The 16,092-nt window shown below is 38.4% G+C and overlaps 1 protein-coding gene across 5 annotated transcripts in view; it reads left to right on the top strand.

Moving 5' to 3' along the window:
• Window positions 1–732: 732 nt before the first annotated feature.
• Window positions 733–16,092, top strand: part of LOC149780038 (uncharacterized) — a 241,163-nt gene continuing 225,803 nt past the window's right edge. For 2 of the 5 annotated variants that reach the window (XR_016414990.1, XM_089936799.1), the window contains exon 1: window positions 734–1,016. Coding sequence is in view for 4 of the 5 variants with exons in the window: in XM_089936799.1 (XP_089792925.1) it covers window positions 866–1,016 (151 nt within the window). In the remaining variant the exon portion in view is untranslated. Of the gene's footprint in view, window positions 1,017–16,092 lie in introns of all 5 variants that reach the window. The other 3 variants (XM_089936798.1, XM_089936796.1, XM_089936797.1) reach the window with 3 other exon arrangements.

The raw sequence follows: 16,092 nt of genomic DNA, 5'->3' as shown, positions 1-16,092 counted from the left end.
TCATTAGACCTTTCAAGTAACAAAGGTGTTTGCACTTGCTAATGTACATAGATGGAACACAAATGGTTATCTCGGTCAAGGCAAGCTGTGATTGGATTCATTCAGGAAGTGCTTTGTATGACGAATTACTGGGGATATTTTCGGTGATGATTGTAACCAGTGATTATTTTGTTGTTTATATTCAGTATCGATGTGTACATTGGACTCACCTGTGTTACATTTGGAAGTACGTTTTATTTTCTTACTTGGATTGAGTTTTGGAGCCATCGTATAATCAAACCAATCAGACACGGCTAATGATCTGTTTTAAGTACACAACTGTGAGTATTTCCAGGCTTCTCAGGCGTGAATAAAAAAGAAAGTCAGTCACGTGAATATATATAGATTTTACCTGGATAACCTACAGCTGCAAATTGTGACATGCGCAACTTCAGATTAGAAAAACTCACCTAGTTCATGCTTTCAGTTGAAATCTGTTATATAAAAATGCCATTTTGTAAAAAGATTAATGTCATTCTTTTACCATCCAGATTTTATTTATTACACGTTAATGACATTTCTAATGTTAGATAAGGGCCACGTAAGTTTCTTTTATAGCTCTTTTCACGTGACTCGTACAGTGCTTATTTAAAAACACATTGCCACTCAATGAACTATTTATATGAACCTGACTATGTTACGTCTTTAAAATTATCAGTGTAATTTGTTTATAGCCGAGTTATAGTTTTCTCTACACGCAACAGACCATTGCATGAGGACCCACCTATAGTACATGCTATAATATAGTACTGGCTCAGAACACTAGTTACCGTCCCATGTCAGTGGTATGCCAGCTGCATTCAACCGACCTGAATGACTCTGTAGAATGTTCACTTTTTGTAACATAACGGATGACTGTCTTGGGGATCGCATTAGTGGTACAAGGCGTGGAATATCAATGTGGACAGGCTCGACACTTTGCTTCTTGATTGTCATCGTTCTGCGTTATGGGTGTATGGGAATTGTATCTGCTAGTGGTAAGTTAAGTCTGCGAGTTATTAAAACAATTATTGTGACCAAAACTGCAACAAAAAGGTATGACCAAACATGTAAACCCCGCCATTTCAAAAAGACCGTGTTGACGTGAGTGGGGGATGGGTTGAAGTGGCATGTATTCTGAAATTTTCATGGATATGGCTGAGGCAGTCATCATACAAATATAATGATATACCACACACACAGGGGCAGATTAAGGCTCACTGGTGCCCTAAGCACTGAAAATCTTGGTGCCCCCCTCCTTTCCACGTACACCTGGGAAGATAACCCTAGGGTACACCATGATCAAGAAAAGGAATATTATGATTAATTTGCACTAGTTTTATCAATTTTTTCTTTTTATACAAATCTTCATTCGTTTTATTTTTCTTCTTCTTTTCACCCTTTTCTCAACTTTGTGCTGCCCCCAATGGCCCTGGTGCCCTAAGCGCGTGCTTTGTCTGCTTAATGGTTAATACTACCCTGCGCGCGCGCGCGCGCACACACACACACACACACACACCAAATAAACTTTTGCATTAAACAGTTATTAACTGCCCCCCCCCCCATTTTTGGTATATAAAATGTATAAAGCTTCTGACATTAAATATTCTTTCCCTTTTAGAATAGCAATCCCAACACTTGAAAATAGGCGACAGACATTGAACTTTGATCCATCCTACCTCAACCCTCCCAGACTTGGTCACTTGGTGATTATACTGAAATCTTCACCCAGTAACCATGCATAGAATGGACAAAAAAATAAATAAAAAACTGATACATGCAGCTTATATACACTTAGTGGTTCATCGTTATCCTCCAGACATAATAGCCCTTCTAAGTGATAACTTGAGAACTGTTGAAATCCCGCGAACCGGTAACATTGTACATATATAGTCGGGGCCCCGACTGGCCGAGTGGTCTAAAGTGCTCACCGTTCCGGATCACTGCCATCTCACCTCTGCCTGCGTGGGTTCGAGTCCAAGGCTCGGCTAGCGTGGGTACGTGGGAAAGCATGCCAGTAGCTTCTCGTGGGTCTGTGGTTCTTCCCTGGGTTTTCCAGGGTTCTTCCTCCACCAGTTATACTGGCCGCCATGTATAGCCTATCTTGTGCTGAAAAATGGCGTTAAACCCGGGAACAACATATATCTAATTTAAAAAGAACATACATCCATTAAAAAATACACATTTTTATTAACAAGAAATAACTTCATGAATACAATATTTCAACAAGTCAACATTCTTTTTCAAACTTACTTACAAGGTTGACAAAGTTCTGAAGTCACATTCGACTTCAAATGATTAAGGTCTTTTAGCGATTGATGCACACTACGTTTCCTAGCTAAAGATAAAGGATAACTATACCATTCATAAAACCATCTTTCAACATTAGCATCGCTTCTATAATAATTACCATCAAAATGAGTCACTAAACGTTCTAAGGGATATTCAAAACTGCGTTGATTAAGAAAATGCATATAATATTGTCCACACACCACGTAATCTGTGCTTTGTAATTTCACATCATAGAATCGGGTCGTCTTGGCATTTCTTCTCATAAAGTCGTCTTCCAAAGGCGTTGGTCCATAATCTAACTCATCCATTCTGTGAGCGTTGGGAAAGCAGATGCGCACCCAATGTGTTCCTGGTACATGACTCTCGTGCGTGCTAATGACATAATCTTGGATGTCTTTAGGTTAGCGATCAAAAAGTTCATCTTCAGCGCAGACGACAGGATTCCAAGAATCTGTGTATGAACTGTTTATTAAAAGGCAGCGAACTTCCCAAGTATCCATTTTTTCACAGATAATGAGAAGTCATCAACTCATTCCTGACTTTTCTTGGAAAATCTCTGTAGAGTAAATGGCTCATCGCTTCTTCTCTGTTCTCTGTCAAAAGAGTAGTTCGATGCTTTGGATGTCCAGTGAATTCAATGGAGGCGAGGAATAATCACGCAAGTCATTATACCACTGATTCAACACTATTTCGTTCGAGATGAGACCCCAGATACTCTTCTACCTTTTCTTCTTATCATGCATTTATCGTGTTGAATTTGACTGCGATGATCGTTTTGACATCAATAATAATATTTGTGAGTCAACGATGTAATTGTTTCAGTGTTAGATTAGTCAAAACAGGAGACTAAATGTACTTCTTGTCCTGGCCATCTCGACATGTTGATGTAATCTTCGTCGTTTTCTTTTTTTTGCTGCTTCTGGTTCAAAGATAGCATCATCTCCCATCTCCAAAGAGGATCCACAGTCCAAAGAAGGTAGGTATTCTTCCAAAGCCTCTAATAGTCTAGAATCACATCTCTCAAACTATTGACATCGGACTTATTGTCAAATTCTGCAAACAAGATGACGTTCATCGTGATGAGTAGAGCTTCCGCACACTGAAGTTTTACACGACGTTGGCCGGATGTTATAGGGCAGAAATGTCTCTCATCGCTGCTTCGGTCTAGAGTGAAATCAAAACCCATCAAGCGTAGCATCATGCATATTTTTTGCAGGAAACAGCGTGGCTACTGTTGGTACCTAACTGTACCGTGGCTTCGTACAAGGACAAGTAAGATCTCAAGCAATTCGTCTGTTCAAAGTTAGGTTCGAAGGGTCTCGTACACAAGGTCTGATCATCTCGACTCTAACCAATTTATAGACTGGCGGATGATAGCCACGCACTCCTCCAGTGACACGAAAAAATTTGTTGCTCCAGTTCGGTAAATAACCTTTGTCAAAGGTGCATTTGGTTTTGCGAATGCGCACCTAATCTCCCGTCAACAATCCATTTTTACTGGGAAATCTGCCGGAGACGTACCAAACGGGTGCTCAAACACAGTCACTTCGTTGTCGGGAGTCACTTTATCGGGGGCTCAATCGATGCTCCGATGGTACAGTTGATTGTAACATTTGACTAGGTGCGGTAAGACGTCAATATACTTCAGGGTGTGCTGATGCGTAAAATAGTTCCACATGCGTTCTTTTAATATGCGTTGAAAACGTTTTCCGGTGCTGTCATTCATGTCGGGATTCTAGGTGCTGAGAAATGGATGTATTTTTCTTCAATTAGTTTTTGAAAGCTTGGATGAGAAATTCGGTGTATTTATCTGTTTTGGAGAGTGTGATGAACGTTGTGTTTCAACACTAGTTATAGTTCTCGCACTAACTTGGACCTCGTTTTGGAAGTCAAAGTCACTACCCAGGCAAATTCGGAAAAGACACACAACACATATTTGTATGCGCAATTGTATGTATCAAAATGAGAGACATCTGCTAAATCGTCTTGCCATTGATGATCGATGCGTTCCATTTTGGTACGACTGGAAAGTTCTTATAATCGTCGTTGCACCTAAGGTGAACGTGCACTTTTCAGTCGAGTTTTGGCAGCACAATATAATTTGTGAACTCTCCGTAACCTGCAGGATCGCAGAAAACGCTGGATAAAAGATTCTTCACAGGGACTCTCTTCAATACGTTACCCACTGTTCATTATGCTAATATTGGTTTGGTTGGGTTATTTGGAAACTGTTAAGCATGTGCCACAGGAGTAGGAGATGTGGGGGCGGTGGTGGTGGTGATAAAATTATCACTTTTATTATTGCGTTCGTTTTTCGCTTCTGGCTTCCCTTCTTTCTTTTTCACTTCTGTAGAAGTAGGAGTCGACATCATATTTTTAAACCAACCTTTGAGTTCCTCTCTTTGGGGAATTGGGAAGGGTTCAAAATGGATGCTACATTCTTACTAGGGATGGGAGCCAACGGCATTTGAAAAACTTCTCATGCGTCCACTTCCTCTAGCATCCGTGTTGCTGCATCTGTCTTGATCACACATAGATGGCGGTGGTGGTGGCGATTAATGTTTTCATCATGGTCTTGAACTATTTCAGAGTCGGTTTAGCTGCTTCGTCTAAAGCTTTTTCGTGAAAGAGTTGAAGACGCTGAAAAACTTGGCCGTACCGTTGCGATTTTTCCGTTTCTGACAAATCGGTGCGATTCATCAACGATTGCAATTCGTGTTGTAACTGTGACTTCTAGGTCTTTTGTGGATTGGGAGGTAAATGAGGGGTCTGTTGTTCTTGAGACTCCAAAGGGATACATTTTGTTTTCCTCTTCTTCCTTCTTATACTGGATCCGTGTGTACAACACCTCCAACAATTCCTCCACCTATCGTTCCAGTCAATCATTTGATCAAGTGTATTTTCACCATGTCAACAAACCCACTGCGTTTCACCAACATCTGTTTCTTTTGACCATTTGGCAAAGAACGTTTCGATGCTTTGCTAAGTGTTCGTTCTGGTGTTTGGACAAAAGTATCGCTCCTTTCAAGACATTCAAACAATTTTCACAAAGGGTACTGGTGATTTATTTGGGGTCTGTTTGAATGAGTTATATGGAGGGGATTTCGACAGGACCAATAACCGGTCCCAATGTTTGGCTAAACGAGGAGGTATTCCTTTTCTTGTTTCTCTTTGGACAGAAATTTGATGGCATCTTTTGGGTGACATATTTGTCAGTCCAGGAACAAAACTACACTGAAGTCATTGGTCTGGAACGGTTCTATTTTTATACTGGAATAAGTATCCACTGATTGTGGTACGTCGTATCATCTTCATGTTGGTCATCACATGATATTGAGGGAATAGCAAGAAATAAAATTGTTACAATTCTTACTTGGATAAATCCAGTAAACTCTGTAACACTCCCGATATCTCTTGGATTTTGATTTTGGGAGAGGGTACTTTTTTAACGACTGCCGCTGCGGCTAAAGTTGAAGATGAGTATGATGTAGTCATCGCCGTAGAATGTCTTTTAATAACTGCTTTTCCCATCTTTTCATCAAATTGAGACAGATGCGTGTCCAATCGAGCTTGGCTGGCAAAATCAGGAACGGCGAAGAGGAAGAAGCTCCTGGTGCTTCTGGAGACATGGTCACCAAAGGTCGTGGTTTGGGAAATCAAGTTGCGTTCGGGCAGCACTGTTTCTATTACGGGTAGATGATGCGTACCTCTAACAGGATTGTATGTTGTTGGTTACCGAAACATATCGGTATTAATTGTAATGAAAAAGCTTAAAAGGCCTTATCTCTGCAACCATGTGATTTCAAATACCATAAGCTGATTTTAGACCTATTATCGAACAGACATTACATTTAATAAGTGGCAGGGATCATGAAATGATGTGAAAAATAAACTCCGTGTGGTCAAACTGGACATGTTTATTGAGTGTTAAACAATGACTATTAGACCCGAAATACAAAAAAACTTCTTTACAATTTGCACAGTCTATAATGTTTCCTCCTGGAATTGCTTTTATTTCGCGTCGATGTCGACGACGGTACTGCTGCTGTCCTGAATTTGATTTTATTTTGTGCGGGTTTCTTCTTCTGGCACTTTGGCCAACACGGGTTTAAATTTCATATTTTTTACATTACGTTTGAAGCTATGAACACAAATCTTTGGCATAATTAGACACTTCTTTCTTCCAAGCATCGAAACCAAGACTTTTCCTTCCAGTGAGGGTGTAGGTCACAAGTTTATACACACACCTCTGTCATCATCCCAAGCTGCAAAACGTTTACGAACCTTTCCTTTCCCATAGAGATAGAAAAGTATTACCGAGATGAGAGCGGATCGCTCTTAACAGAAAAAGCCTTTCGTGCACATTTAAAGGAATTTGCTGGTAACGAAATCATAGTCACGAAATCACTAACACGCACAACCCTTCAAAGTCTGAATTGTGTCTTTGATTTCCATCCCCGGAATCCGGTGCAACGCCACTGAAAGGTTATGACATAACCGTAAGCTTTTATACCCATGCCAGGCAACATCCGAATGTCCTTAGTTATTCAAACTCTTGTCGAAAAATTGAAGTAATCAATGTAGAGACTATTTTCTGCCCGCTGCCATTCAGGGTAACTGTCAAGAATGGTAATACAATCTTATAACGTAAACGGTCCATACGTAAAGAATATGTTGATCAAAATCTTGATCAAGAGAAATTTAATGAGTATGTTCACTTTTTGTTACTTTCCTCTTGTGAATTTCTCGACACAAACGTTCCGCAGCCACAAATTAAGATTGTACTCTTGCAAGTCCGAGCCACACTTTCTTGTAGATCTTATCTTACAATTCTGTTGGCATTCCTTTAATACTACTTTTCAAATTGGGTCTAAATACTTTACTCAAGTGAGTCGATGGTGTTGTCAAAGGCTTGAATCCTAGTCAGTCTGGTTTCTTAAATAAGATAGTATGCAAAATTTGCGTAGTCATTTAAATTACTTTGGATCCCACTAAAGGAAGGTTGTGACAGTGTGGAGTCCATCGAGCATATTCGAGGAAAGTAGAGCATGGAGTATGAACGTTTGGAGTCTACTTTCAAAGCCGCAGTATCCAGGCAAAACCACACGCAACATGTATTCTTATTAATGAGTAGCATCGCTTTCGGGTCCGTAAGGTTTTATACGCACAGCATCACTTTCTATGGTGGCCGCAGTGGAGGTAATAGAGAAGTTCCCATGTAGTGCTGTATCGCTGATGTCTCAGGGTACAACATCGCTGCAATCGCACTCGAGTCTATCACTGAACTTGAATCCCTCGTCGGCTTGTGTCTGTGTGAAATGATGCATCTTTCTAGCTTGGCGTTTTATAGTCACAATGAAGTGTCGGGCTTGGACGTTTTCCCATTTATATACTTGCCAATATCGGCGTGTCCTTATGGTAAAGTCAAGTGGCTGAGAAGCTTCACTCGGTTCTGGCACAAGATTTGACAGTTTTTCTAAGGGTCTGCTGATAGTTTGTTGAGTGCGTAAACGTACAATTTTGTGCGGTGCGTATTTGGTCACCGTCAAATCTCGATTGTTATACCCATAGTCTCATTTCTCACAATAATAACCGTATGCGAGGAATGTTGTGATACTGGTAATGGCATCGAATGTTCTTTGTGATGATAGACGGGTATGTATTTCTATCTGGGAAATCGTTGCCTCGAAACAGCAGAGGCCCGCTCACCTCTTAAGTGTGCACTTTCAACGTATAACATGGAGGAAGATGTCTTATAGTTTTTTCATTTCAGGAATAGGTTGTGTCTTTGGATAGGCCATCTTGCAGTAACAGGACGTCTGCTTCACATCATTGTTTTGCTCGGTCCGATTGTCAAATGTCCTCCCATGCTCTTTTCCATTCTGCCGTATCATTCATGTCGGCAAACGTCCATCCTACGACGATGGTTCGGGCTAAATACATCATGTCCTGAGTGTTATCAATTTGGACGAGGCTACGCTTGATGCTGCGAAGGTCGTCCATCAATAACACTTTTATCGAGGAGCGTTGTTCTATCTCTTGAATGTGGTAATACTTTTTGGGTGATACTGGTTAATTTTGGTTTGGAGTAGACTCTCTGGGCCTGGTCGCAGACGTGGAAGGCGTTGATTCAGGCTCGCTGTTTTCGTCTTCAAACTCGCTGTAATAGATTTGAGAAATGACTTCGGCTACTGTGCGAGGCAATACGTCACGTCGTGGCCATTTACTATCTTCTCCTTTCTCGCTGAAATCATTCGATTATTTAGTCTTGATTGCAAAATTGCAAATGACTAGATTTTAAACGTAGAGCGTACCTATATGTAAGGTGGGTGACTTCCCTAGCATTATTCATTTAACTCTCAAGCAGTCAAGAAGATGGAAGAGCCAACACAGATAGAGCTTCTTAGTTGTCATGCGAATGTTTACGTCAGAGAAGGCGAAGGACTACTACTCCTCCTTTCGAGATAAAAATCAACATACTTGCTATATCTGCCAGAAGAAAGGACATTGGGTACAGAATTTCCACAATGTCAAAGCAAGACAGGAGTAAAGAGATACACGAAAGGCCAAGGTACCTTTTAACATTGTCACGAGAAAGGATATTGGTCTTCAGAGTGTCGTAAGAAAAAGAGACACAATCAAAGAGGCAAGAGGAGGAGAGCGCTTTCGAAAATGAAGACGTATCGTCTGAAAAGGATGAAGAACGTATCATCGTTAAGAAAGGTCAGAAAAGAAGACGAAAAGTGAAAAAGAAAAGGAAAATAATTCTGCTAGTGAAGAAATCTTTTAATCAATGGGGAAAAGAGAGAGTGAAAAATGATGTAAATACACCTTTGGTGATGTATTGTGAAATTTCATTCTAGGATGTAAAAAGAAACAATATACCAGAAATAACATGTAAATGTATCATGATCTTCTTTATTATAAGGATGGTGTGTTTTGTTTCATTGACATTATCTGAATATGTTCCTTTTCACCTCTCCCTAAGGGTTGTGTTTTAATTAGAATAGTAATAAAAGGGATGTTTTCTTTCTAGTCTATTCATCCATCATTGTTGTGTTTTGATTTTGTAAACTATGGATAAATATTCACGCGCACAGACACTAACACCATATAATGATGTGTGGAAGGGAATGTTGAATAGTATTGGGATGGTATATAGTGGTGTGATGAATAGTAGTTTTGGTGGTGTAAGGGATATTATATTTTGGACATGGCATTTACTTCGTTACGATATAATTTTACACAGGACGTTTGGAGGGTGGGTATGGGTGTTGGATGGTGTAGTTGATATATGAGAGTATTTTTGTGGTGTGATGGATGGCATTTTTTGTGAGTTTTTCATCTCCTTCTCTGAGAGAATGTGTTACGTGTGTGTATGTGTATTTGTATGTGTATGTTTTGATTGCTCCTATAAAACCCATCATGTCTACTGTATATAAATCAAATTCACGTACGTACCTTCCAACAGTAACGCGAATTGAGGTCAAATCGAACACTGTTACTAATTCACTGCCTGGTTATGGTCAGCCACTTGAAACAGTGTTGCCGTTTTTCCATAGTGTCCAGTACCTTGACGTCACTCATGTTAAGTTCATATCGACCCTATACTGTCCCAGCATGTTAATCCCATTTAATCTTATTAATTGCTTTGATCCTTTAAATTTGTTTGACCATATATTCCATATACATTGTTTTGCATGCAAGTCCAATTGACACCATATCATCCCCATTAACTACAACCCTTGTGGCATTTGCCCTTGGATCAGTCCTTACACTCAGGAACCTTCCAGTGAGTATGAAAACATGGGGCTATGGGCCAGAATGGAGGGGTTACATGTTTTATAAACAGGGAATTCAAGTTTTGTTCAGATATTGTGTGGTCATTTTTCATAGTTTGGTTATTTGAATATTTTATTTAGATTGTTTGGACTTAAACAAATTTCTTTTGTATTTTGGACTTCATGGCACATAAATGTAAACTCCAGTCTTCAAGACGGGTCCATGTGCAGTTCATAGTGGCTGTATGCAACAACAAGCTGCATGTATATTCCAATTAACTGATTTTGTTTGATCATTGTTCACGGTAAGTTAAATGACCAATATGGCTGCAATGTTTACAATGGCTTAGTTAGTGCCTGTAAATGTTTACAAAATGGGTAATGATGTTGATGAATATAATGCGGATGTCAGTGACACAGGAACAACTTATTCCAATTAAGTAATATATCTCCACGTCTTGGCATAAGAAGATTGTTCAGTTATGGATTGTTCGGTTAATTCCTTGAAAATATTGATCATTTCCACATACAATGTGGCATCACTAGCAATAAAAAAGCTGAAATTGTTAATTGGTTGTACCGCACATGACAAGTTCCATTGATCTGCTTAGCTTGTTGACAAAAAGTAGAATTTGTTGATAATTAGTTGCATACATACATACATACATACATACATACATACATACATACATACAATTTGTGTTTACACTATTCCTCACACATTAATGGCAGATTTGCAGATTTAATTGTATCTGTGTGTTCCAGGAATCAGCTAAAGTCATAATTTGCTATGGTATTCTACTATTGTGGTACACAGGAGTTAAATCTTGAAAATAATAAATTTGGTAACTCAAAATATATTTTTAACAAATTATTTGCACACCTGAAGAAAAATGTTCAAGAATTACAGACATTAAAACGTTTACAAGGTATTTGTAACTGAATTACAATTAAAGTTATCATTATGTATTTTCACTTCATTCGAATAACCAAAAAACATTTGTTTATATATCTTGGTTTAACACAGCAGGTTTCAAATTATGATATATGTTATTGGTAAAGGTCTTATCTATGGGCAGCCGTTGCCACCAAAATTATATTAATCAAATTATGTAGTATGAAATCTTGGGTTAAATGATTTCATTTCACACTACATCATTTCATTTAATACCACGTCATTTGGAATCTAAACTCATCATTCGGTTTTGTTCGTTGAATCATTTCATGTGACACCACATCATTTGGAATCTGGATTTATCACTTCATTTGCTAGGTTAAATCATTTGATTTCATACTACATTATTTGATTAATGTAATTTTGGCGGTGACGGCTGCCCATACTTATCGGTCATCAAATTCTTAAACTGAGTGCACAATGAGTCACACCACACAATCATTAATTGTACATGCAAAAGTTTTCATGAAGTAGCTGATTGCTTCAATCATGATTTTTAATGTTTTGATTAATTTCCTCATATAAATCATGGGCTCCAAGGATAAGAAAAAACTTGTATGCAGTAAACTTCATATTATTAACAAAATTGAGATAACATATGTATTAGCTTTGTTATATAAAGTTTCAGTTTTAGTGGGAAAGGCAAAACTAGACATTATATGAGACTTCTTAATATAACAGCAATTAAATAAACATTTAATTCTGCTTGGTTGTAAATGCTGATACATGTACAAATCTATGCCAGTCCAGGGTAATTAAGGTAGCATTGAGCTATGGCCACAACTAATGATTTTCACCTCACCTTGAAGCCATCAGCCATTAAAATAAGCTCTATTACTTTTAACATGCACAGTGTTTAATCTCATTAGAAAATGATTGACACAACAATGCTGACTCTTTACAATTACCCTCCTTTTTATTACCTTCACCCCTCCCCACAACACATGAATATCTTTAAAATGCAAGATTTTTTGTCTCATAAAGAACCTATACTAAACAAAATTGAAGATTAATATAAACTTTTTTGTGTGAATCCTACATTTTATCAATTGTAAATGTATGCCACATAATGCCAGCACCTTCCTTCTAGATCAGTATACATGTATTTGCATAATATCCTTACCAGTCGTAGACCAGAAGAACGTTAATCCCAAGTTCCTCTATTTGTTAGCAGATTGCTACTCCTCCCCTAACCTACTTGGTGCATTGCTTTGAGGGGCCCCGAGTGGCCGAGTGGTTTAAAGCGCTCTCCGTTACGGATCACTGCCATCTCACCTCTGTCTGCGTGGGTTCGAGTCTCGGATTCGGCTAATGTGGGTATGTGAGAATGCTTGCCAGTAGCTTCTCGTGGGTCGGTGGTTTTTTCCGGGGTTTTCCCGGGTTCTACCTGGCCGCCATGTATAGCCTATCGTGTGCTGAAAAATGGCGTTAAACCCCACATCAACAACAACAAGCATTGCTTTGACACTTTACACACATAGGCAGTTCATAGTCTACTGCTCCTAAATACGCAGACATTCAAATGAAACTGGTGATGCTCCGATATTGAATGTGGCTAGAAGTGGGCATGTCGAAAACATGTATTATCTTTTCTGGAATGGATGGTTCTCTTTAACAGGGTTTTCACTCAAAGGTTTCTTATGATGTCTAGTTTGTCCTAAATGAAAAAAGTGCCAGTCTGGTATCCAATATGGCAGACACAGCAGCCATTTGGAAGACCTTGTTATTGCTATTCATTGTGAATGGAAAGTCATATTAACTTGGGATTTTACTCAGAAATTTCTTATGAGGTCATATTGGTCCTAATAAGAAGGATGCTGCTGTGAGGTCCAATATGGCCATGACAGTGGCCTTGTTATCACTACTCCTGAATGCAAAGTCACATTGACATGATATTTTCTCTAGAAGACATCTTATGATTTCTAGTTATTCCTAAATAACATATTATGTTGATATGATGTCTAATATGGCTGCCACAGTAGCCATCTTAAAAATCTTGTCATAAGTACTTCTACTGAGTGAATTCTCATATCAGAATGTTTTTCACTTAAAGATTGTGTATTATGTTTGTATCTAATCTTAACATCCGTCTCATCTGACATCCGATATTTGACAATCTTGAAAATCTTGTTCTTACTACTTCTGACTGGAAAGTGATTTCGACATCAAGTCTTCATCAAGAGTTCTTATGGTGTTGAGATTATTGTTAATGAAAATGATTGACCATCGATAATCCCGCTATGGTGGCTATCTTGAAAATATTGTGATATCTGCTTCATCCAACTTGATGGCTGTATCAATTTGGGGTTTTCACCAATAGACTTCTTGGTCTTAAATGAAAATGAAGTCAGTGGTACATCCATACGGCTGCCATAATGAATGTCTTGTCACTACTCCCAATGAATGGATTATCATTTCGACATTCAGTTTTCAGCAGAAGTCCACAATAAGAATGGTACTAAGCTGACATCCAGGATGTCCACCACCACAGGAGTTAATTTGAAAATATTCTTAAACACTGGAGACTTTCAGAGATGGTTACAACACTCGGTGGATACACGGTTTGTCACCACATGTCCTACACCATTGTGTGGAATCCATTAATCTACATTTGTGGATGAGTTTGCTCTTGAGTTGATCATCTTCAAGATGGATGTGACCCATAGGTTGCCTCTTCTGGCATCCCTGGTAGGGGTCAAAGGTTAAATGTACACATAAGTTTGTAAAGAGGACATTTTCATATATTTTCGGATCAGCATGTAGTCATAGCAGGAAAGCACAATGTGATGTTTCTTGTATTGTTTATTCAGGGTTCACTATATGGGGGTGGGAGTAAACACTGGAAAGGGTTTTCTCAGTATGTGATGGAATATACAGTAAAAACGTGAGGGTCGAATTTGTTTAATGACTATCTGGCTTTGTGTTGTTTATGGAATATCTGGGAATGTTCTGTTCATGGAACATCTGGGTCTATTTTATTTATGGGATATCTGGGTTTTTGCTGTTTATCTTAGTTGACACTGTTCATGGAATATATTAATCTACACTGTTTATGGGATGTCATAGTCTACACCGTATGGGAAGTCTGGGTCTGTGCTGTTTATGGACTATATGGGTATATTTTGTTAATGGAATATCTTAGTCTACACTGTTAATGCAGGGCTCGAAATTAGCGGTAGTCCGCTAGCCCGAGGCTAGCAGATTTCCTGTCGGACTAGTAACTTTCATAATGTTAATAGTCCGATGGGCTACTAAGTTTCGGTTATCAATAGTCAGCGTTTGTTTACGCCATACCCTAATGAGAACTTGACTTAGCAGATGTTCTGTAGAATCAAAGTATTGGCCATTGTAAACACAGTCATAAAATATTAGCATGACAAGATGAAGTCAATTTCTGCCTTGGAAAGGTGCGTTTCTGTAACAAGAATCCATCCGATTTTGTGCATTTCACTTAACAGCGCAAATTATGGTCCCGTCATTAACAACAGAAGTTTGGTAATTGATCCTAATTAATCTGATAACAAATTAAATGAAAAATTGACGTGGTATCTCACTTTATTCACTCGACCACATTAGCAAACTACAAAGCGGTATACTACACAAAAGAACATGGCAAAAACTATTCAAAGAAATTAGTTTGCACGTTTTTTTGTTTAAGGTTTTTTTTTTTTTTTTTTTTTTTTTTTGCTCGCTACCCAAACGCTCCAACAGTCACAAACAGGAAGCTACAAATTTTACATTTCCATCGAAATAATTATAAGAATTAGATCAGTTTATTACGGTTACGTTATTGAAACATCCTTTCCATTCAACTACTTTTCTATGATGATAAGAATAGTTTTTATATTTTTCCCTTACAAGAATGAACAAATAATTGAATACACATGGAGATATCCAAACCGAATGCCGTACATTTGTTGGGAATTAAACTCTCTGAGAATGGGCATCTAAGATTTGTAAATTTTCCACCTTATTATTAATTTCAACAATACATTGAGCTTTGATTAATTAGGAACAATTACCAAACTTACGACTTATGATACTGTAATTGGAGCTGTTAAATACAACGCGCCGAGTGTCATGGCTTCATTTGATGGGAACGCACCTTTTCCAAGCTGAAACTAACACTATCTTCTGATGCTAATATTTTATAACAGCGTTTACAATAGCCAATGCTTTGATCGTGCAGAACATCCGCTGAAGTTAAGTCTTTAATAGGGAGAGGCCATTTAATTGGGGGGGGGGGGGGGGGGGCAAAGACACGTGTTTTGAAACGTGTTTCTTGCTCCGACTTTCTTATATAAAGGACACTGTGCCATTCCTTTTCCTGCTTTAAATAATTCGCGTCAGCTATACTATAACATTTCGTATTTCAAAAAAAGGCACAATTCCCTCCTTATAAGACAGGCAAAATGCGGCATTTGATAGAAGGCGTTCAGCCACCGGAAAAAGCAAAAGTTGAATGAGAATGATGAGGAATACTTCTTATGATGGGAAAAGCGTAATGGAAAATTTCAGAAGAAATGGACAAAATACAGGGAATGATTGAATTATGACGAGGAAAGGAACGTTATGTGGTGTAACTGGTGTACGCAATTTGCAAACACAAACACACATGAAACATCCAGTTTTGTTGTGGGTTGTTCGAACTTTAAAATTGAATCATAAACGTTCGTGAAAGCTTTGTGACATTGTTCTGTGAACAGGACTAGTAAAGATTTGGCAGGACTAGTAAATTTCTCAATATACTAGTCCTTCTGGCTACAAAGAAACTTGTGTTAAATTCGAGCCCTGTAATGGAATATATTTGTCTACACTGTTAATGGAATATATGGAATATCTTAGTCTAAACTGTTAATGGAATATATGGAATATATATAGTCAACCACTGTTTATGGAATATCTTAGTCTACCACTGTTTATGGAATATATATAGTCAACCACTGTTTATGGAATATCTTAGTCTACACTGTTTATGGAATATCTTAGTCTACACTGTTTATGGAATATCTGTACCTAAGTTGTTATGGGGTATCAAACTTATGC

This window comes from Sinohyriopsis cumingii, chromosome 16 (assembly GCF_028554795.1).
Source record: "Sinohyriopsis cumingii isolate HCF-2022 chromosome 16, ASM2855479v2, whole genome shotgun sequence".
Taxonomy (NCBI): Eukaryota; Metazoa; Mollusca; class Bivalvia; order Unionida; family Unionidae; genus Sinohyriopsis; species Sinohyriopsis cumingii.
The sequence above is the reverse complement of the archived record's forward strand: the minus strand, read 5'-3'. Positions and strand labels throughout refer to the sequence as shown.